Genomic DNA, 24,029 nt, shown 5'->3' with positions numbered 1-24,029 from the left:
AGGTAAAAAGTAAGGCTTTAAGTGTCTACATTAAAGCCTTCATGGTTGCTTGAGATGTGCATGGGCAAACAACCAAGACACTTCTGAACAAAGCAGGATAAATTGGTGAGTGGCTATTGCCATCTGAGGGAAAGAAAAGTTATTACAGTTAACTGGACACCCAGACAGCATCACAGAAGTCACCGCTATTATTCTAAGACAGGATTATTGCTCAAACTGTCCGTTCCAGTTCAAGAAATTCTCACTCGTCTTTTAAGCAGAGTAGCATGAGATGAAAGACATGAACTTCAACTCTCCTTTGGGGTTTAAAGTCAAATTTATTACAATAGCAAGTGCCATGATTAAAAATGCTGGTTACAATGATCAAGTATCTAAATAACTTTTTAAATGTAAATACTAGAAATGACAACAATTCTATATGTACACAAAATATTGAAAACGTAGTATCATGCACAAGGCCAAAAAGTAACATTGCACGCTGTCCACTGTCCGTTCATCAGCCAGTCTCAGTGTCAGTCCTGCCTTGGCAGGGTCTGCTGGTCCCTCAGACCACAGGCTTCACAGAGGGTAGCCCTGGACCCTCACCAGCTTCCAACATTAATGCTTAACCACCGCCGCCGCCGGCAACATCCTGATGAGGTGGCTGTTCTTACTCCCTTCTCCTGATAGGTAGTGGATAAAAAGGGTTAGCTAGAAAAACTGTTTGTTAGAGCCAACGTGACATGGATCCCCATGTTTCCTGTAGAGGTGACCTCAAGTTCAATACAAAGGACAGAAAGTGTGCCAGCGTGTAAACCCCAAGAAGCCCTCACCCCCTGCTTGCTCTTGCCGCCCATACACCTCCAGGAGAGGTCAGAGCCAACAAGTGCAAATGGGAATGCTGGGAGTGGAGACAGCAGAAAGGGACAGGTACAAGGTTTTAAGGGGATTTTCAAAGAATTGTCTGTCTGTCCCTCTGCTTAAAGCAGGGATGGGTCCCACTCCAGCCTCCTTCCATGCACCCAGAGGGGCTTTGGGGTTATCTTGTGACTTACTCTTGCCAAACAGTTGTTGCCCTTTAAATGATGTGAGGATTAATCCATCCCTCCTAAGAACAGGGCTCCCCAATTTGTTGTTGTTTGTTTTCTTTGTTGTTTTGGTTTTTTGTGTTTTGGGTTTTTTTTTTGTTTGTTTGTTTGGTTGGTTGGTTTGGTTTGGTTTGGTTTGGTTTGGCTTTTGGTTTTTCCAGATAGGGTTTCTCTGTATAACCTTGGCTGTCCTGGAACTCACTCTGTAGACCAGGCTGGCCTCAAACTAACAGAGATCCACCTGGCTCTGCCTCCTGAGTACTGGGATTAAAGGGGTATGCTCTACCACATCCTACCCAGCTACCCCAACATTTGAGGAACATCACAAATATTATAGGTTTAAACACTTTAGAAACATCAAGAGTCTGAACCTATTCTTAACATGGAGCAGGGGTTTTGTTTGTTTGTTTGTTTTGTTTTGTCTTTTACAAATGAACATGGAATACCCAGAGAGGTTAAGTGGTTGTGTCACAGAGAAGACAAGAGAGCAGACATGATGCTTATCCGTCTACAACAAAGCCTTCTCAAACTTCAACATGCATGAGACAAACGTGAACTCCCATTAAATGCATTTGATCTAATGGGGGCTTCGAACCCCGCATCTCCGATAAGTGCCTAGTAGATGCTGATGCTTTGTGTGGATGAGGCACGCTCTGAGAAGAGGCTACAGTGTATAGAGAGAACGCCAACTCTGCCTGGGCTGTAACAGATCTGTCCCAGGGTCTCTGGTAACCCAAGCATATCCCAAGTAAAATCTGAGTCAATGGAGTGATCGATTTGCTAGGAATAAAACTCATCTTTTGTTTACAACGTCTTCCCTAAGATGATCATGATATAAAGGTATAAAAAAAAACTCAGCGTATTAAAATCTGTAAGAAACCACCACACGTGCACACTTATGAGTACAGTACAAATTCTAAGAAACGCAATGCTTTCCGTCAAGAGTAAAGGTTACCACTGTTCCCAACTGAAGTCATCTCCTCTTCCAAAGACGAGGAAAAAGCCTTGAATTGTGAGAAAAATGACAGCATTGCCAGCCAGCACAAGGCCACAGGCTCCCCACTTGATCTGAAACACAAGAGAGGGAGTAAGTCATCTTCAGATGGTACTCTTTGTAAACCTCCAATTCTCTGCACACCACAAACCCCCACTGAAACCTGACACAGGGCTGCTACAAGGCTGAGTCACGTCATGGGAGGAGGACAGTGGCCGTCTCAGTCATTTGTTTAATTGATTCCATGATGTTTGCTCATCAAGTCTAGTGTCATCCTTTACATTGTTCCTGTAGAAAAGTCTCTACTTGGTTTTAGCTGACAATGACTGCCTCAAGCAAAGCACATGTAAGCAAGATTATTGGTGATCCAATTACATTAAGTGCAAATTCTCTGCAGGCATCACTCTCTCTCACGGAGAACAGGGGTTGAAAAGTTCCACATCCGTGTGCTTTTTTTTCTAGGCAAAGCATGCTTTAAACAATGCTTCCACAGTCAAATGAAAGCGGCATGCCAGTTGGGCAGGTGATTTTATGGCAGCACAGCTGGGGATGAGGGTACCCTCTAGTGGGCACTTTTTTTATTTTTCCTTTGGCTTCTAATTAAGCAAGAGAAACATCAATGAAAGTTTCTTCCCCACACACAGCCTCAGTGCTGAAATTCGCACACTTAAGGCTGAAGAATGGGCGCAAGGACGCCTTGTATTCAGAACTTCTGAGAGCCTCATGGCTTGAGAAAAGCTCAGACGGAGGCAGCATTGGGGACTCTGGCTCAGCAGGCCTCAACGACATTTCTGCTCGCTCTCAGGGCCTCCTTTGTGCTTTGTCACACTGCACGGCTCTTTATTCCACACGCTGCATTTGCACGCTTGGGCACCATCCCAACAGCCTTTTCTACTTTGATCAAAATCCTTATTTGGCTTTTCTCTCTTCTTGGTACTCCTATGGCATTTGAACTGGTGTCTCTCCCCACATGTAGTGTGCTTTAGCATACGTCCTCATCAGGACATCATCGTGTTCTTTGTGTGCTGAAACCATGGAATTTTTAATCCTGGCATTTCATAAATGGTATTTAATGCTGAATGGATAAACAAGATTTGTATATATTTGTACATGTTTGTTTGGTAGCCAATGTGTTTAGCAGAATAAAAACAAAGAGTAGAAGAGTTAGAGAACATCAAGAAACTGAATAAACTATACCCACAATGTTTGTTCTACATGCAAAAAAAAAAAAAAAAAAAAAAAAAAAAATCAAACCCTACAATGGCTGTGGTGATGTCCCTCACCAGATACTCCTCAGTATATCCCAGAGCACTGAGAAGTAACTTCCTGGTTCCAATTTGATATGATCTTCATTTCTGATTGTCTTAGCTTCGTTTCTATTGTCTTTATGGATTGCCCTGTGGCATAAGGGGCAGAAATCTAAGAACAGTTTAAAAAGAATGGCTTGATGTGGAAAAAGCAAGATGTCATGTGATTTGACTAAAGCATTCTGAAAATATGACCAAGACACTGATGAATCTCAAGTAGGAGAATAGGAGAGAGGAAACTCACACTACAGCTAGCTTCAAGGAAAGTTGAGGCAATGAAAACGAACTTGAGGTCTCAGACACAGGCCTTTGAAACAAACCCTGACTGCAAGTAAAGCAACAGAAAACAGAACTCACCACAGACACGCGAGCAAGAATAACAGGAAACCCAAAGGCAGAAACAACAATCCCAGTAGTGAAGAAGTATGCCAGTTCCCGACAGGCGCTGCTGGTCGCATCGGAGTCATAGGTGACCCTTTTGGCGATGAAGTAGGGGATGGGGGAGATGACGTAGAAGATCAAGACGAACAGAGGCCAGTAAACACTGTCATCAGTGGGACCAAGAGAAATGTTACATCTTAACTCAAGGGCATACTGTTGCTTCATTATCATTATCTTACACGTTTAAGTAAGAACATTAATCGACTATGAATATTATAACATGAAAATATTTCTACCAGACACATATATAGTTAGAAAACATTACTTATTCTCTAATACATATACAGCTTATAGTATGCTAAGAAACAACTATAGAGTGTTATATTACAGATCTGCAGGTTTTTTGCTGTAGCGGGGACTAAACCTAGGACTTTGTCCAAGCTCGGCAAGAATTCTACCACTGACGCTGACTAGCAGCTCCAAGGACAGGACCTTAGAAAGCCACCTCTGTATCCCCTGCATAACACAGTACAGCTGTTTACACATGCTAGTTTCATGGAGATCTTTTGAGTGCATGCAGGCACAAAAGCGTCGATGATTTAAAATGAGACACACATCAGGCTTCATATCCAATGCTTTCCATGTCTTCAATTCATTCTGGACCACCCCACCCTCATTCTCTGAACCAAAAGCCACAGAAGCCTTCTCCCTGCTCCTTGCACACTCTGGTCTCAAGCTTGCCATGGGCTCTTCTCATTTGTAATGCAGTCTAAGCTCCTGAAGGTGACCCCAGTGATCCTTGCCTACAACACCCCTTTCTGAACAACACTACTTAGTATCTTTGCACTCATTAGAACAGAGATGCAATTTGTCTTAGTCAATCTCCATTTATCTCCTGAGCCTGGAATGGGATGTTCCATTTACACTTATTAAATGGGTGAGAAAACAAAAGATTTTAGCAATGAAGGAATGAAAATACACTTTTGCTCACCAGATGCACCCAACCCCACCTTTATTACAGTAGATAATTACAAGGATAATCTCACACAAGAGGGTAAAAACACCCTCACTTTTTAAGAATAGCCACTGAATTTCCATTGTGTTTTCCCTATAAATACTTTCAAAATAATCTATCACCCTTGTGTCCTTCAGTTAGCCACACACTGAAGAAAAACACATCAGCCAGTCATTATCATAAACACATGACACAATAACACACACCATCGCCAAACAGTAATCACGCAGATCCACCCACACAGCAGGCACCCCTGGGGTGAGGCCACAGATGTAGGAAGTCGGGTGATAATCAGGAAGCAAGAAGGGAGTGTCCTTCAGAAAGTAGACCGGGGATGGAAACAATGAATGTGGGCTCCTCACTTGAAACTACAGAGGTTATGCGAATATATCCCAGAAAGTACTGTTGCAAGGGGCTGCTGGGTAACACCAGGACAAGGACAGTGAGGAACAAGCTACAGAGGAGGGAACTAACGGGCACCTGCACTCTCCCTGGAATACTTTGACCGTTTTCTGAGGCACAATCTAAGGGAGCCTCTGTCAAGAGAACTCGTAGTGTGGGAGTGGTCTTTTCATACATAGAATGTAACATTTAACACGGTTTACTAAGTGGGAAGGCCAAAGGCTGGCAAACCCTTTTCTGAAAACGACCAAATAGAGAACACAAGCGGCCAGGCAGTCTCGGGTCTCTGTCACCTCTACACTCGGCCACTGTGGTATAAAAGCCGTGACAGTGGTCCCAGTAAAGCCTTACCCACAGAAATGGGCAGCAGCTATGTTAGGCAGGGTGACAACTTCTCATGCAGACGAATGTCCCAAGCTATTGTCACAGAGGCATAAAATGAGTCTCGTTGTGGTGGCAGTAATGTGTGATGCTCCCATCTTACAGAGAATCCAAACACCAAGATTCAATTAGTCATGGAATGACAGAAAGTGCCACATGGCCAAGAGGAGAGCAGAGGGCCACACCCACGTCTGCCACTTACTACTTACTGTACAGCCAGCAAGGTTCTCACCAGTCAGGCTTTGGTTTCCCAGGCAGGAAAGGGAACAACATATCCCTCAACAAAAACAGTCATGACCACGAAAACTCTGAACAAATGTTTTTGCTTACATCATATTTACATGATGTCTGCGATCACTTCTAACTCCATGGTAGATTTTTTATCTCTGAAATGTTTCCCTGTTTTTTTTTTTTCCAACTTGTTACAAGCTAGAGTCACTTGAGAGCACGGAATCTCACTTGAGAAAATACCTCTGTAAGACTGGCCTACAGGACAGACTATGGGGCATTTTCTTGATTTATGATTGACATGGAAAGTCCAGTCGGCTGTGTGTGGTGTCACCCTGAGCAGGTGGTCCAGGGTTATATGAAAGCAATCAAGCAGGTGGTCCAGGGTTATATGAAAGCAATCAAGCAATGAGGAGCAAGCCGGTAACCAGCATTCCTCAGCTCCTGCCTTGATAGCCTGCCCTGACTTCCCTTCAGGATGAACTTCAATTTCAAGCTGAAATAGGACCTTTCTCCCTAAGCTGCTTTTGGCCATGGTGGTTTTTGTTTGTTTGTTTTTGTTTGTTTTGTTTTGTTGCTGTTGTTTTTAATCTCAGCAATAGAAAACCTAAGACAAAGGTCACAAAAACTGGTTCCAGCTGGTCTCAACCACATATTTTAGGGTCAAGGCATTCAAGTCACTCACCACTCAATTCAAGCTGGCAGGAACTTGCTTGAGCCCTGATCAGTGAATAAAACCTCACAGTCTATTTCCTTCCACATCCACTGCTCTGGGCCCTGAAACTGCTACATCTCTGACAGTGACCTCTTAGGACCCTCCCAGACTCTGTCAGCACATTCCTACCTAGATTCATGATATGTTTTCCCAGCTCTGGGATATATAATCTAACCTCCTCCACAGGGCACACAAAGTCCCAAGGGCTGGATTAATCCCCTTTTAGTGGGTTGTAGGATAAGTGCTGTTGACTGACTGTTCCCTATGCTTGGGATAGAGAGAAACTCTTGCTCATCCACTAAGTCTTGGCTCAGGAGAAATGCACAGGTTGGCTCTCTAAGCTCCTACTGCCTTGTCTCCTTGATTAATTGTCTGTCTCTCTCTCCAGTCTACACCTGAAAGCTCCTGGGGCCAGGACTTGTTCTCACATCTCTAGCTGCCGCTGCAGGTTCAGAGCCAAACAACTGTTTATTAAATGAATATTTCCATTTTTTAAAAGAGCTTTCCTCTACACAAATACACTGGTGCCTGAAGGGGCTGAATTCCTAATCTAGATTTCACCAACTCATGCATTACAGCATGAGCCACACTGATCAAATTTGGTCAGTAAGAGAGACACAAAAAGACTTTTCTTTAAGAGCTGGGGAAACAGCTTGGTAGGTAAAGTGCTTGCTATACAAACATAAAGGCAAGGCCAAATTCAATCCCTAGCACCCAGGTAATCCCAACACTAGGGGGGGGGTTAAGGGGGGAGGTAGAGACAGAAGGTCTGCATAGCTGGCCGGTCAGTCTAGCAAGCTCCAGGTTCACTTACAACCCTGCCTTCCAAAAAGTAAGGTGGGAAAGAGACTAGAAGACAAATCATCTCTGCAAACAACTGCATACATGTGTGTGTGCTCATGCACACAAACAAGCGTGCATGTGCGCACACATGTGCAGACACACACACACACACACACACACACACACACACACACACTGTAATTCTCTTTTCAAACAACTTACCCATAGTCTTCCAAGGCACATCCCAACATAAGAAAAGTCAGCCCAATAGCCCCACTGAAGGACAGTGCCACCAGAGCTGTGGAAAACACAAGTGAAAAAATGTTAAAAGGTCTAATCAGTGGTTGTTTAGGGGAGGTGGGTCCAGAAACTACTAAAAGGTACAGAGATTTGTTCAAGGGATGGCAAAATGTCATGGGAGTAGACAGCACCACAGCCTTGAAAACATGATAAGGTCAACAGAATTTTACAGTTAGGGCTGAGTTTATGGTATCTGAATATCTCTGTAGCACATTCTCACTTAAAAAGAGGCATAAGGAGATGGCAGGTTGGCTCAGCAGATAAAGGCACCTGCTGCCAAGCCTGATGGCCTGAGTTCAATTTCCAGGACCCACACTGTGGAAGGAGAGAACCAACTCCTGCAGGTCATCTTCCAACCTCCACAGGTGTCTATGATATGTGCACACCCACATACATTTTTTAAATTTGAGAGGTCAGAAACTGAAGCAAATGTAGCAATTTACTTGTCATTACCTGATGTTATAGCTGACCTTCCAATGAGTACTACTATGTGATTGGATGTCTGTGTACCTTTTAAACTCATATATTTGAAATCATTAGCTCCTGGTAAGATGGTCTGAAGGAGTGAGGCCTTTGGGTTTGCTTTCTTTAAAACAATATAGTTCAAGCTGGCTTCCCACTTGAGATCCTCCTGCCTTCGCAGCTCAAGAGCTGGGATGACAGGCATGCGCGGCCGAACCTTTAGGAAAACATTCTATTTAGAGGAGAGCATGGTGGTAGGGTTCTTTTGACAGGATCAGTGTCCTTATCACAGGAGAAAGAAACTAGAGTTCTTTTTTTTCTACTGTCTGCCCCTGGATCCAATCTCAGGATTAAGCCATTTAAACTACCTGGTCTGAGGTTCATTTGGTACAATAGCCCAAAGTGAGTACAACTGCCTCTGTCCACCTTTGAAATCAAGGTGGAATGCTCTCTAGCTACTCCACCAACTTGGCCCTACCTACCACATGGCTTCTGTCTATATTTGCCAGAGGAGGGCAGTTAGGTTTGTCAATGCAGGGCGGGGAACACACAACATGCCCTTCATAGGAATCATTCCCTAAGTAATGGCCACTATAAATCCCCCCACACACTGGATACTCACATCAGAACATGTCTGCCCTTTCCATTTTGCTATGTGACAGACTCAGACTAACTCCTAGCCACCAAATGCGGTTGTTCAGACATCAATTATGCAACCATCTGATTGCATGACCCAGGCAACTGGACCTCTCTTAAGCCTAGTTTCTTACCTGTAAACTGTCAATGCTGGTCCCATTTCATTGGGTTTATGAAAATTAAATTAGATAAACTATACATGGTGTTTGACAAAAGGGGCTCACTCACCTCAAAGGTCTCCACTCACCTAGCCATTTGATAAAATAGTAAATCAAAAGCACAGGGTATGGGATCATCCAAATTTTCTTCTTAAAACCCCTAATTAGCCACTGACTAATGAAGAATTTTTTATTGCCTTCTTTTATTAAGAAATTTAGAGAGAGAGTATTTAACTGAGAGATACAATTATGCTTTCCAGAAAACCTGGATAAAAACAAATACCAGGGGATGAGGAAGGAATTTCTATCTTAGTTTCTCTCTTTTTCTATTAATAGGGTACTTTTAATGGACAAAGGTCTGTGAGTTTAGAAGTTGCCTGGTCTTTTCCTCGCCCTGCTCCTCTGGGACAGAGCACCTCTTTCAGGAACCTACAGCTTGAGAACCACAGGCCTACTTCCCCTTTCTGTTCCAAAACCATCTCAGAGTTCACAACTGCATTTCTGTAAGCTGTGTGTGTGTGTGTGTGTGTGTGTGTGTGTGTGTGTGGTATATCTCTATGTATGTGTGTCCAGTGTGTGTGTGTCTGGTGTGTCTGTATGTGTGTGTGTGGTATGTGTATATATGTCTGGAGTGTCTGTGTGTGTGTATATGTATCTGGTGTGTGTGAGTGTGTGTGTGTGTGTGTGTGTGTGTGTGTGTGTGTGTGTGTGTGTGTGTAAGGGGATACATATGCCATAGCACATGTAAAGACAGCCTTGTGAAGTCAGTTCTCTCCTTCCATGGGTTTCTGGGTTTCCTCCTGCCACTATGTAGGTCCCAGGGATCACACTCTGGTCTTAAGGCTTGGCAGCAAGTGCCTTTCCTACTATGCCAGTGACTCTCAACCTGTGAGTTGTGACCTCTTTGGGTCACCCTTTCACAGGGGTTAAGTAAGACCATCAGAAAGCACAGGTATTTATATTACAATTCATAACAGTAGCAAGATTACAGTTATGAAGAACAATGAAAATAATTTTAGGGATGTGGTCACACAACATGAGGTACTTACTGTATTAAAGGGTCACAGCATTAGGAAGGTGGAGGACCACTGGACTAAGCCTCTGCTTCTGTCCTTACGTAGTGCTTTCCCTGGGTGCCTTCATGTACAAATTTCTCTCTGAAGGACATCATGATAACATCTGCTGTTTGCAAATGAGGTCACACCCTTATTTGGCACTAGGGAGTTACAACTTGAACATATCTTTGGAGGAACATGATTCACTCCAACATATTATCTCTATGTTACCAACTGTCTCTGAGCACATCTCATTTCCTTACACAGAAATATAATTATCTGCAGCCGTCAACTTGGTAAAAATGTCTCATTCATCTTTTATCCTGTCTCCAATATAGTCTCTTAATAACAACTGAATTACCAGCAAAATTGTTTACTTCGCTTAGTTCTTGTCCACTTCATAGCCTGTGTTCCTAGCACATTGACACATACACTACTGTTACATTTTGTACTTTCTGGCCATAACCAAACACTCTGTAGTGGTGAGACACCATTTGTCCTGTTTGTTGCAGTGCCTTCAAATGGGTATATTATACAGGGGACACTGCCCACGCTTACTCAGCTGATACGGAATAGAAAAGTCCCCCAGAAATAGTAAGCTATGTCTGTTACTAGCTGCTCAAACAGATACATTCATAGTGCCCGCACAAACACACACAAGCTGTCCATCTGTACACATGTTGGTAAGAGGGAAGGTCTTGGTGGACAGTGTTCAAGGAAAGGAAGTCCAACACAAGACACAAGTTAGTCTACTTTGTGCGGATAACCAGAAGTCAAAATAACAGGAAGCCTTCCAATAACTACAACCCCACTCAGACCCCTACTGCCCTTCATTCATACAGATCGGGGTGGTAATCTCGGTAGCCCCTTTTATCACCATCCAAAAACACGAACAGCACACTCATTGCGCTGTCTGTTCACAGTCGAGTCAAGGAAAACACTCAAAGTCTTGTTTAAAATCCCACCTAATCCGAGCCACAAGGTTGCGACAAATAGAGAGAGTATTTCTGGTTACTTTTCACTGTCACACGCCCGGAATTGATTCTGCCCATCTAGAAAATCGTAAGAAACAACAGGACCAAGTTTCCAACACCCTGCTTGGAGACAAAGGCTCCTCTGTAAGCCACAGGAAACTGCGGAGGGGCAGGAAATTGAGGATGTAGGACCCTGGTGTGACCCATGGGGAACTGAGAAGCTCAGGAGGCGACAGTGGAACGCACATCCCAGAGGAGAAGCCCCACCAAGGGTCTGGCGGGCGTGGGCTCGAGCGTTTATAGGGTCGGCGAGTCACCGCTGCAGCGCACCCAAGAGCCCAAGGTCTGCAAGAGCCCGCACGCTCGGCTAGCTGCTCGCGGCACAGCTGGGAGCCAGGGAGACCCCAACCACCGGTCGCGGGCGGGAGTCGCGGTGTACCTTTAACGCCCGCCATGTCCCTGGACCTGAGGCGTCGCTGCTTCCGGCTTCCTCCAAAAGCCGCCCCCACACAGACTAGTTTAGGGATGGCGTGCTAATCCGGAGTCCGCCCCGCCCCCAGCCAACAGAGCCACGCCCCTTCCAACAGGATCCTCCTCCTGTTGTTTTAGACTTTTCCCCGCCACCCCGTCCGCGGAGTCCCGCCCCCTAATCCTGAGGCTCCACCCTCAGCTGTCGGAGCCCCGCCCCCAGGGGGACAGAGCCCGCCCCACCATGCAGATCCTGACTTCTATTGGTCTTGGCTTCTACCACTCATAACCTTACGCCCAATGCGGCCGGATCCTGCCCTACGGGCACTCAGCATTTCCTGTTCTGTTCCAGTCCACGGAGATCCTCCCCAGGCGTTTCCCGCATTCGCGAACCTATAACTCCTCCCCCAGTTCTTACAGTCCCGCCCCTACCACACCGATCCTGCCCCGCCCTGCAGAACCCCGCCTCCGCTGGACTGCTCCCGCCTCTGCCACTTAGAGCCCGGACTCTACTGGCCCTAACTCCTGCCACTCAAACGTCCTTCACTAAACTCCAAGCCCCTGGTACATAACTCGGTTCCCAATCTTAGCGCCCCTCCCACTTTCACTACCTCAGAATAACCCCTTAATTTTAACTCTTCAGGGATCCTAGAAATCCTGAGATGTCCCAGCCCCGTCCCTCAAGGTGGGGACCAAACATCCCTCACAGTCGTGACTTCGGACCCAGATGCTGCCTCTTGATATTCTAGATGCTTGTAGCTACAGTAGCAGTTTGTGTAAACTTGTGTGTCGTCTGGTTTGTCTCCTTCATTCTTGTTTATTTGTAGCGATTAAGTACCATACAGACTCTTTGAGTCCTAAGTTCCCCTGCATCTATTATTTTTCTTTTTTTCTTTCTTTTTTTTTTTTTCTTTTCTCAACGCGGATCTGCAAGTAACTAAAGCCAATTTTCACTCCCCCCAGAAACCATACAATAGAAAACCTCTACAGAAAGGGGTTCAGAAAGGATAGGAACTGGGTCAAACAGCTCCTTAGATAAGGTTAGAAAGACAAAAACCACGAGGAAACAAACACAACATATGCATAACTTACTACAATATGTTTTCTAATTTTTCTAATATGTTAATTATATTGTAACCATTACAAGTTAAGCCATTGTACCATTGTGTTATAGGATAAACAGTGTACACAGGGTCTGGTACTATCTGCAGTGTCAGGCACCTGCCAGCATCGTGGACAATACACCTGGTGAAAAGGAGGCATTGTGGTACCTGAAAAAGCACTCAGGAAATTACTACATAGGTAGTTCCAGGAGAGGCTCCAAAACAATACAGAGAAACCCTGTCTCGAAAAGCCAAAACCAACCAACCAAACAAACAAAAAGCAACTGTTGAGTATAAGTAGATCTTATACTCAAAGAGGGCAGGGTTGACAGAGATGAGAAATAACAGTAATACCTGATATGTAAGAGGGTGTTCAAAGCAATCCATTGACTTCACATCAATCTGCGTGTTTACTAGTGTCTTACCTGTGGTATATACCAAAGGTTGGCTCTATCAACTGTGGGAGCAAAAGAAAGTTGTGATCCATTTCCCATTCAAGTTTCATAGCCAATACCACTATACCAAAAGACAGGTTACAACAAAAAAAAATCACAACAAATTTATTTGATCATAGTTTTAAAAGACACAGGAGCCTGCAGGTTGAAGATTCAAGGAGTCTGTGTTCACTGTGCATTCTTATGTTTGGGTTTGATGAAGCACTGACAGTCAAAAGAGTCTGACCTAACAGTGATGGGCTCAGATGGAAATCTGAGAGGTCTCATATTCTTCTCGGGTGCTCTGTGCAGGGTTCCTTCTTCCAGACATGATGGCACAGGAACCTTCCTGGACTAGTGAGCTTGCGATCTACAATTAAAGGTGAAAGAACTTCCAGTGATCAACTCTTACAGCAAAAGGGAGGAAAGTGAGGTGACTTTAGGTTTCATGCCTGGCTTTAAGGGCATGGGTCCTATGACCTGCCTAAGCAAAAATGAATTCTAGTCTCTATGATCTGCCTAAGGAAGGAAGATGGGAGATTGGAGAAATTTGGCTTCTGAGATCTTCAGCTTGTAGTAATTGGCATAGCAAATATTAGTTTACTATAAATAATGTCATCTCTCTCCATCCCATGGAAAATAGCCTTCTCAAGCTCCAGCTCTTACATGGCCATACATGTAAGATCACCACAAGGTTTCATATGTGTCCAGAGCAGGTTCTAAGGTCAGCGCATCAGTTAAATAGAAATGTGCTATGACACTAACAGAAAGCTGTAGACTCACCTCTTTGCCCACAGCTACCCCATCCACAGACCCTACAAGCATCTGCCATTTTCCACACCCAGATCTTACCCAATCCTTGTCCCAAGAAGACAGGAAGAAGTGCCAAAGGAGGGAGTGTTTCCAGAAAGACTTTCCTACTGCTGTACCCATTTCTCAAATGGGAGGGCTCCCTTTCTCATTTATTATCATTAACAGTAGTACTAGTTATTAATCAGTATCCATAGGATAACAATTTATACCCATGGTCCCTAATTCTTTCATGGAGGAGCTATGAGGAAGAGCTCCTAGAGTTTAAGGTGTTTGTTAATGTAACAGATATTAAGTAGAAAGAAAAAAAATCAGGATTCAATGCTACTCTTTTAGTTTCAGGCCAACACACAGCACTATGTTGCAAACTGTATGACTTATTTTTAGGATAATAAAAACCTCTTGAATTGACTTACATTTTCTGGTCTGGTGTTTCCAGCATGGGGACTGACCTGTGTCCTGTGATAACTTCTGGAATTCAACTTTTGTGCTGACTTCTTACTAAGTGGGACCTCACCAGTGGCATTGGTACTTACTTGAGCCTCTGAGTCTAGACACACAGGCACAGTAATGGCTCAAATGCTGTGGTACAGTGTATCTACAAATGTTCCTGTCCTATGGTAAAGTCCCAGACTATAGATGAATCTCTCTGACTCAACACACACACACACACACACACACACACACACACACACACACACACACACACAGCTGAAAATGCATTAACATTTTGGTGAGAACAGGATTTCTGTGTTGATTCCTTTTGCAACACAGTATTCAGTAGTCATTAGGCATGACCAATATGTATGTCATCTGTCTGTCATTTTGTCTCAGGGCATGAATGATCATGGGAGATGAAAGCATAACTGTATAGAATCTTGTTAGGCTACATTTTGATGCAAATGTATTCTTCACTTTTCACATTCTTTCCCCTTACTGTTCCTTAAAAGCAAATCAGGTCAGAAGGTGTCTTTCAAGTTTGTCATTGTACTCCTTATCTCATTTGTCCAGTTTGGCTTTTTTCTTTTTTTAAGATTTTATTTTTAGTCCTGTATTTGGGGGAGGGGGTATGTGCACACCAATGCAAGTACCTGTGGAGACCAAAAGAGGGCATCGGATCCCTCTACAGCTGAAGAGACGGGCAGGGAGGCACCCAATGTGGGTGCTGAAAACCAAAGTCAGGTTCTCTGCAAGAACATTATGCACTTTTAACTCCTGAGTCATCTCTCTAGCCCAGCGGTTTTCAACCTATGGGGTCACAGCTCCTTTGGCAAACCTCTGTCTCTAAGAGCGTGTACATTATGATTCATAATGGTAGCAAAATGACAGTTATAAAGTAGCAACAAAAATGATTTTTATGGTTGGAGGGGTCACCACAACATGAGGAACTGTATGAAAAAAGGTCACAGCATTAGGAAGGTTGGGAACCATGGCCCTAGACCCTTATAATCCCACAAGTACAAAATAACGTATATTTCTTAAAGTATTTTTATCCTTTTTAATATACATTACAAATATTTTAGAACAATGACATTTTGTTGTGTTTAACGTATTTACAAAACAAAAATATATTACAATAAATATGAATGAGACAGTGGGTCTGACCAACAAGCTGTCACAATCAGGTATTTAAAAGGAATGCAGAACCGACTGGTTTGCATGTCTTAAAAGTTTTGAGATAGACAGGCGTCCAGAATCATAATGCATCTGGGGAAGAGAGGTGGGAAAACCCCCAGATTTAAGGAGGGGTTCTTTCTCATTGCTAATTGCATAACATTTAGTGGCGTTTAAACCATCAACATTAATGAGCTATGCAAACATGATACAAAGCTAATATAATGCTATCATTTCAAAATGTACGTGACAACCACATAATATCCTCTTAATTATTGTCATTATATACTGTAGTTCACACAATATCTACAAATGTGAATGAGGAAAAATAACGAAAAACAACAACAACAACAAAAAAAAAAAGACCAAAAATCAAAACAGGTCACGGCAACATGTCTCACATCCCAATCTTAAATAGGACAAGCACATACTGGATAAGACATCATTGTATAATACGTTAATAAATAACACCTAGGTTGTTATGTTTACTTTGAACAGTTTACAGCTGTATACTTAAAAGAGCATTTCTTGAGAGTTTCACATGATCAGTAAAAGGTAAAATTAAAAAAAAGAACTTTTATAATTTAAAAGAGAGAGAGATCTATATAGAACAAAGGTATTTCTGACATGCTGCTTTTCCAGTTCAGTTTGTCACAAGAATGTTCAAACAGAAACAAACAAAATGATTGTCTTTGAAAAGCAACTTTTGAAAGTATTTCACAACAGTATGACCCTTTTAAGATTAGAATGAAAATCTTCTGACCACCTGCTTTGTGACTATGTATGTGCACATTACACATGTACATATGCATATATGGATAAACAGATGTTGTACATGTGCTCATCTGGAGACCTAATGAAGTCCCAGCAGCCCAAGCTGCTTACCCTGAAGTGTGGGAAGCACTGAACACTGTGCTAGAATCTGACCAGTTGTTAGGTTGAAAAGCTTCATTCTTGCATATTTTTCACAGGCATCAAACAGCAAACCCAGTGGAAATAATCCAAGGGGGTTCCAGATTCACTGGGTGGGTGGGACTCTGATATCTCAAACTGGCAAGCTATCCAACTGGATCTGAAGGCACACACAGCTCTGTCCCCAACTGAACCCTTCTCCTAACTAGTACTCAGTGTTGTCTTCTCTGTTTTTTCCCATAGAACACCAGGCCCATATCAACTGTGAATGGGCCAAACTGCTTTGCAAACTATCTCCCATGAAGAATGTTTTCTTGACTAAGCAAGAGTACTAAGCCTCCTCCTAGCAGCAATTAGAAGAGGCTTTCAAATAGGTTTGGAGTTGTGGTGGTGGTGGTAGTAGTAGTAATCAGAGGTTTTTCTTTAATCAACCACAGACTTTTTTTTTTTTTTTTTTTTTTTTTTTTTAAGGGAAAGGGAGCCAGCAGCCCAACTACCTCAATGGAAGTTGAGATTTGACATCTAAGATCTCCTGGTTTCTTTAGCTACCATGCGCTTGAGCTTGCAGCTCACCCAGGAAAAGTTAGGGGTAATGCCTAGATTTCTGCATAATCACATCCCACCATCTAGCCACTTCTGTAATTGATAATGCTCTTGATCAAAAGACACACACTAAAGGAGCTAAAGGCTCCAGTTCATTTCCATTAAAAAAAAAAAATACTTGCTTGGTGATATTCTTGGAGTTTGTGTAAAGCCATTGCTCATATTACATCTTTTAAAAACAAACGCAAACAAAAAGTATCCCTAAATCAATTCCTTAAAACCATTATGTAATCCAATGATCATAACGTTCACTCATAAATCTTAATATCAGACAATGAGATGGCTGTCATGCCTTCGCCTTGGGTGGCCTCAGTCCCAGTTCCCCAGACAAAATGCTGAGGAGGCTTCCCAGAGGGCAGGCTGGAATGTCATAACTCTGCAAGGTCAGCTTGCTAGAGTTCCTTTAGGTGCTATGGACTTCAAGAAACCAAATATTCACATCCTTTACCATGAGAAATGAATTCATGAGGAACTTAACAGTTTAGTACTGGAAATACATTACTGGAATTTTTGGTTCATCTGTGAAAAACTCAGAGCTGTGATATACACTAAGCATTAACACAGGGCTGCAGCCAGCATAGAAAAGCTCACAAATTAATACAAGGGCTTCTGGCCTTGGTTTTCAAATTCTGACCAGGCATCATTTAGCTCCATGAAAATCATCTTTGCATATTGTTCATAGGGTTGCCCAGTAGCCTAAAGAAAACAAAAAACACAATTAGATATTTAAAATTAAACATATTAAAGTCCCCGAGAATGTGCATTGTAATTAAAATGCTCTTCCATAATCAATCACTAAGCACTGCCCTGGAAACTCCCAGAGACTAACAGAAACCTATGGATAAGGACAAAGCTGGGAGCTTGTTGGGCATCGAAAGATGCATCTCTTTGCTAATGAAAGCCCTGTCATCTCCAGTTGACTGTATTTCCAGACTTCCCTTTTCCAATTTCTATAAAGCTAAAGTCTTTGAGACTCACAAGAGGGCAGTTTGCCAGTTTCTCTAGGCTCCTATTTTTCTTTTGACTCATCAAAGTCCAAGTACTAATGTCGTTTACCATTAATTATCCAATTTAGTCATAAGGGGTTCCAAGAGTTGGAACTCAAGCATGATTTCAAACATGCATTCCCAAAGGCTCTGCAATCATGACTTCATGTCGCATGCCTGTTACAGTTCACATGACAGGCAAATTACAAGGAATTCAGCCAGAAGGGGGCTGAAGTTCTAATTCTGTGGAGCCCTTACATGTCCTCATAATTTATTCAAACCATAGTATCAATGGCAACACCCAATGACATTTTAATTTTTTTTTTTTAGCTTCACTTGTGTTTAAGCTTTTCTTAAATTATTCCATCTACCTTTTGCCTCTGGGCTTTTATCTTTTTTACTTCTGTATATCTTCCTTTTACACTTACTCTGTGGCTGGCTGTATGTCTGGGTGGCTGACCCCTATCGTCCAAGTTCTTGTTAATTCTCACCAACATTTTTTCCCCCAATTGTCTCCTGTAGTTCTGGCTAAACATGATACTGCCCTCTACAGGAACCCCATTTCCCTCTGAGGTACTCAGCCTTGTTTATTATTGTAGTTCACGATCACCTGTAAGCCCTAAAACTAAGTCACTGATTAGCGTTGCAAGTCCATAGTGAATGAAATGCTTGCCCCATCCACAGTTTGTGAAGGATGCTGGGATTGGTTGTTTTCTGCCAACCTTCATGAAACTGGACCATTTGTTTAGACACGTGATTTAAATGACCCACAGAGTAAGTTTTGTTAAATAAATGTCTTAATCAATCAGCAAACTTAAAGCATACTGTTTAATTCTATGCTTCTCAACTCTGAAACAAGGACCAGGCAGGTCTCTGACAGGGCAGGTCCTACCCACCTTGTCTGGGTGCACCACCAACACAGCCCTCCTGTACACTTTCTTCACTTGCTCTGGCGTCACCAGGTCTGCCATGCCCACGGGCTTCCACTTGGTCTCCCCGGCCCACAGCACAGTGTGCATCGTGGAAAGCAGGGCCCTGATGTTCCTCTCTTTGCCTTCTATCCATTCCAGGATCTGCAAACAGGAAACACAAAAAGGATAAGATGGTCACATGCTTTCTATCTATCAGGACCCTAAAGATCTATCCCGCTTCGGTGAAACTTAACAAGCAGCCCCCTCTAGCCGGAACACTCCCCCACCCCCTACCCTGTCCTTCCAGTCTGCATCGCTGTTCAAAAGCTGTGCATGAACTTCAGACTACACCTTTCCCTCAGACTTCCTACAACTAATTACACACTCCAAACAGATGAACTTCATGAGGTCACACCTGGATCTACTTTGTTCCATTAACCACATACATATTCCTTTCATGTAGGCCAAAGTTGTGCTAGGATGTAGCTCAGTGTCTAGAATACCTGCCTGTTCTGGGTTTGACTCCCAACACAAGCAAGGAAAAATAATGTCACCTGTCCTACTGTAAATGTGCCATATTTGCCACACTTCATTGAACTTGTATGTCCACCTTTCCCTGTCATTACATAGAGCTATGTATGGAAAGGTACTGTTTCTTATCACTGTATCTCAGGAACCAAACAGACCTGGCACAGAGTAGCTCTCGAAAGGTTAGTTAAATTCATTGACCCCTTGATTCACTTATTCAAACTAAGAACCTTCATGGCACGATTAAAGAAAGAAGAGAGCAAATGGAAGGCGTGGTGGTTTGAGTGAGAATGGCTCCCACAGTCTCGCATATGTGAGTTCCTGTCCCCAAGTTTGTGGAAATGACCGGGAAGGACTGGGAAATATGGCCTCGTTAGAGAAGGTGTGAGTCCTAATTTTTCTGAATGGAGCCTATGCCATTCCCAGTTAGCTCTCTCATTCTTTATTTCATGCTTGTGGGTCAGAAATAAGCTCTCAGCTACTGGCCTGGTCTCTTCACAGCAACAGAAGAGTAGCTAAGACAGAAGGCATCACAAAGTGGCATCAGCACTTGTCACATACCCAGGCTTCAGTGAGTGGTGGGCAAGTGATAGCTACCCTCCTCGGCAATTAAAACCCTGTGCCAAACAAACAGTCAAACGTGGCTTTACAGACAAAATTTCTGTTATGGAAAACTGTCTCAGTTTACCTAGTGAGCAATGGTAAATAGAAGTAGACACCAGTTTGGGAACACAAAGCTTCTGTGATGTTATGTGGCGTGAGAAACGAGCAAAAATACAGACCCAGCACTGCATTCAAAAGGTCTCAAAGGACCCTTTTATGCACAACTGATATTTAAATTTGCAGAGACATGAAGCAAACGCACTGATGTCTGTTGTTTCTAAGGCGATGTGAGTAGTCGCCTTGGGAGATGCCTTAACCTATAGACACTGTGTAATTTTCAGCATATTTACTGTCCTACCATGAACGATTCAACCTCTCCAACTGGGATAAGCCTTGTAACTTGGTTGTTTTTAACAAAATCTCAATAATTCAATTTTATCAATAAAGACTTGGGAGCCAGATGCTGGGGTAAAAGCCCAGTAACTCAGAAAGGTAGAGAAAGCACCTAGCTGGCCTTTATCCTAACCCAACAATCCCAGAAGCCTCCCATCTTCTCCACACTGTCTCAAACAAGACTTCATTCTACTTCCCAAGCATCTCTTTATCTGTCCTCCTGACTTCCTCTTACTCGATATGTTTTGTTTTTGTTTTTGTTTTTTTCTTCAAATAATCCCATGTTCACTTCCTGTCAACTGGTTGCTTGCTCTGCCTCTTGACCTATGGTTGACTTTAATCCTGTTTACAATATTTAAGCATAAAGTTCCTGAATTAAAGGCTGAGCCACACCACAACTAGAAACAGGGTTTCTAGGACAAAATACAATCTCTGGGCTCACAGTGTGATCAAATATCCTGCAACATAACTCTTTGATCTTTATGTACTAATCAACAAGCCCACCCTTCTGCTTCCGGGCTGATCTGCATCCAGCTGTCCACACTATAGCTTCACCTAAGAAAAACTCACTTCCTTTTCTATGTCCAGCTGTCCACACTACAGACTGACCTGTGAAGAACTCACTTCCTTATCTGCATTTGACTGTCTACACTACAGTCTCACCTGTGAAGAACGCACTTCCTTATCTACGAGCCAAGGAACTTGGATTCACTGAGTGATAAATTTCTTTTTTTTTTTTTCTTTTAAAGTGAAAAAAAAAAATTCTCCCTTTCCCCAAACTGATTCTCACCAGAACTTTAGAATCAAAAACAGATGTTTTGTTTATTGTTTTAAGAAAAGGTAGAACTTCTTTGGCTTAAAAGTAGAAGGGGTGTAGTAGCATAAAGGCTAAGGTCTTCACCATTATTAGCTTTCCTTTCTTCAACCTATACAAATCTCATGCCTAATGTCTCCACAATGGTAAACCCTGGGTGCATAAATATTTCTCTCTTGTTCAACAGAGAATTGAAACTTTGTTTCAGTCAACCAAGAACAACAGAAGTTCTCAATACAAATGATGAATTATTGTCACCAAACTCTAATGACTAATACCTACAATCTAAAGGCTTCTGAACTACAAAATCAAATAGCATTGTTCATCTCCAAACCACTGACTAAAATTCTTCCCAAAGCTACTTTGCTGTTGAAGAGCATGGCTGTCTTCAAGCCATAGTTTCAGAGGCTCACTGTAATACAGTGATGGCCAGAGTGAAGTGTCTTCCATAGTTGATACAGTCTGTGTCTCAAGCTAGAGTCAATGTTGAGTTTTGATGCTCACGGTGGTGCATGGCATTAGGAGGTAGCGCCCTTAGTGGGTGTTAAGATTTAAACCGTCCTCCATGAGCTCATGTTTTGATCACTTGTTCACCAGTGGATGGTCTTTTGGGAGATTGTGGAATCTGTGGGGGCTGAGCTAGTAGAAGCAGCTCCCTAGAAGTGGGCTTTGAAGGATCTTCCTACTCACCACTTACTGCAGTACCCCTCTCTGTGCTTCCTATCTGCTTCCAAGTGAACAGCAGCCCTGTGTGCTCCCGTTGCCATGCCCTTCCTGTCCCCATAAATCAAAATCTCCTGAGAAATAAAGCCTTTCATCCTCAAGTTATAGCTATCAAGTATTTAGTCCCTCGTGGCCAGCATCAGCATACAGGTATCAATCCATGACCTTGTCACACATCTTTGTCCTATAGGATAATCAAGGGGCTCACTCACCTTTAATTTCTCAGGATCCATTTCCTTAGCCATTTCCTCCTTTCTCATCTCAGCTATTGTTCTGGGACCCTTCTTGTCTTTGTGGGCATTGAAACCTTGACTAGAAAGCAGGTCTTCAAAGTCAGCAGCCTTTTGTTTCCCTTCTGTAACATATTGTTTGGAAACCATTACAACTTTCATTCTTAAGCAGAATGGCAAACCCTCGCTTCTTGGAAGTATGGGGCTTCAAAGCAGTTTTTCCATACTCCCACCCTCTTCATGCCTGCCCTGTGAGGAACAGTATATGCTCTGAATAAAAATGAGGAAAATAAAGGCTAGAGAACCTAAAGGGCCTGTCCAGAATCACACATGTCTATGGCAAGCACGTGACTAGGATCTGGATCACTAAAGTCTATTTCATCTCCAGTGTAACCTTGCAGACAAAGACACTCATGATTCCACCCCAATTACACTGAACTAGTGTCAGAGACTAGACAAGAGCCTAGATGCAAGTCCTTGAAATTCTCCCAGCTATCACTTCCCAGCAGATGGGTTCATTGGATCACAGTGCCCTTCCCCCACAAGCCTGGTTGAAAACAAAATCTCTCTCAGTCTTTTTGAAGACTCAGATCCTGGAAACAAGTGTTATGTATCTGATGTCTATCTATGACCACTGGGACACTGCAAGTGTCTATACCTCAGTTTCTTAATCTAAAGAATGAGGGATGGTTTTAACTATATAGTGTTGTCATGAGAATGAACTAAAAGCATGCCTGGTTATCTCAGCGTTTATTTGAAAACAAAACAGAACCAAACCACAACAGCCCATGCAGCTGGTAGTAATCAACCTTTTTTTTTTTTTTTTATTTCATGATTGAGAATGTTTTACCATCTCTGTTCTTAAGAAGCTACATTCACATGTGTGCACACGAAAATTAAGTGATCCCATGAGACACTCACCCTCTACTCAAAACCAAGATGAAGGGGATGCCATGTGACTCAACAGAATCGCCCAAAGAGTCCCCCTGCTAACTTTAGTTAGCGTGATGTCATACATTCCCAGCACTTGCATCTCCACCACAACAGTGCTGTGAACAACACTGGTGCTACGGTCAGTGAGCGGGAAGTGACAGTGACAGGCAGATGTTCTGGGGACAAATGACTGGGATTCATGTCCCAGCTCTCACAAGTTTCAAGAAACTGAGAAATTACCTTAGAGATCTCCCTCACAGTTCCTCGTCTACCACAGAGGATAAGACATGAAAGTACCTAGGATACCTGCTGCATGCAGTAAGCGCTCAACACATGTTAATCACTGTGAAGAAGAATCGCCTTTGTTCATGATCCCCAAACGGAATCATCAAAGCAAGTGAGATGCCAAGTGTGCTGACACTATCTGACAAACTCAGCTGTAACAGGTAGTATTTTTACTTCAATGGCAAGAGTCTAATCTTGTTGGGCTAGGGAGATAGCTCAGCAGTTAAGAGCACTTGCTGTTATTGCAGAGGACCTGGGCTCGATTCGCAGCATCTATATAGTGGTTTATAACCATCTATAACTCCAGTTACAGGGTATCTGAAGCCCTTTCTGACTTACTTAGACACCAGGCATGTATATGGTATACATATATACACATAAGCAAGTATCCATACATATAAAATAAACCTAAAACTATGTTTTGTTCTTAATCCAATCTAAGATATCTTCTAGCCCTAGGCAATGGCACCATCACACATGCCCCCAAACTCAGGGATCCACCAACTACCATTCTCACTGAGGTCCAAGAAAAAAACTTACAGTCATTTTGACAGGTTCCCATCCTTTCCTCCTAGGAATACCTCCCTTCTTCCAAAGGAAATAGTTTTCAGTCTCATCTACTCACCCACCCACCCAAGTATTAAGACTTGCAATACAGCAAGTGCTATGCTAGGTTCAATGCTAGCTTCGAAAACCTATGACAAACGATTTCCTTCATGCTGCAGCATGGAGAAGGAAAGACCAAGTGAGCCACAGTCACATGACACCTGTGTGGGTCATGGTAGGCCCAGGTGCTCTGGGGGGTGTGGATCACCTGATGT

The 24,029-nt window shown here is 43.0% G+C and overlaps 2 protein-coding genes across 8 annotated transcripts in view; both read right to left on the bottom strand.

The window, feature by feature from the left end:
• Positions 1-297: 297 nt before the first annotated feature.
• Positions 298-11,450, bottom strand: Leprot (leptin receptor overlapping transcript). 2 transcript variants are annotated; one of them, XM_051188246.1, is made up of 4 exons: positions 11,298-11,450; positions 7,496-7,571; positions 3,726-3,912; positions 298-2,135 (listed from the first exon to the last, which is right to left on the bottom strand). In XM_051188246.1, exons 1-4 carry the CDS (start codon positions 11,311-11,313, stop codon positions 2,019-2,021), a joined length of 396 nt encoding a protein of 131 aa, XP_051044203.1. In that variant the 5' UTR covers positions 11,314-11,450; the 3' UTR covers positions 298-2,018. The 2 variants fall into 2 exon arrangements, with proteins under 2 accessions (XP_051044203.1, XP_051044204.1); XM_051188247.1 differs by lacking the exon at positions 11,298-11,450 and adding an exon at positions 9,879-9,960.
• A 5,825-nt stretch (positions 11,451-17,275) lies between these two features.
• Positions 17,276-24,029, bottom strand: part of Dnajc6 (DnaJ heat shock protein family (Hsp40) member C6) — a 153,141-nt gene continuing 146,387 nt past the window's right edge. For all 6 annotated transcript variants that reach the window (XM_051188240.1, XM_051188243.1, XM_051188244.1 and 3 more), the window contains 3 exons: positions 21,973-22,115; positions 18,685-18,861; positions 17,276-17,498 (listed from right to left, as the gene is read on the bottom strand). In XM_051188240.1, the coding sequence (XP_051044197.1) occupies positions 17,397-17,498; positions 18,685-18,861; positions 21,973-22,115 (422 nt within the window). In that variant the 3' untranslated portion in view covers positions 17,276-17,396. The remainder of the gene's footprint in view (positions 17,499-18,684; positions 18,862-21,972; positions 22,116-24,029) is intronic.

This window comes from Phodopus roborovskii, unplaced genomic scaffold (genome assembly GCF_943737965.1).
Source record: "Phodopus roborovskii unplaced genomic scaffold, PHOROB, whole genome shotgun sequence".
NCBI classification, from domain to species: Eukaryota; Metazoa; Chordata; class Mammalia; order Rodentia; family Cricetidae; genus Phodopus; species Phodopus roborovskii.
Note: the sequence above shows the minus strand (reverse complement) of the source record. Positions and strands in the feature narration are given on the sequence as shown.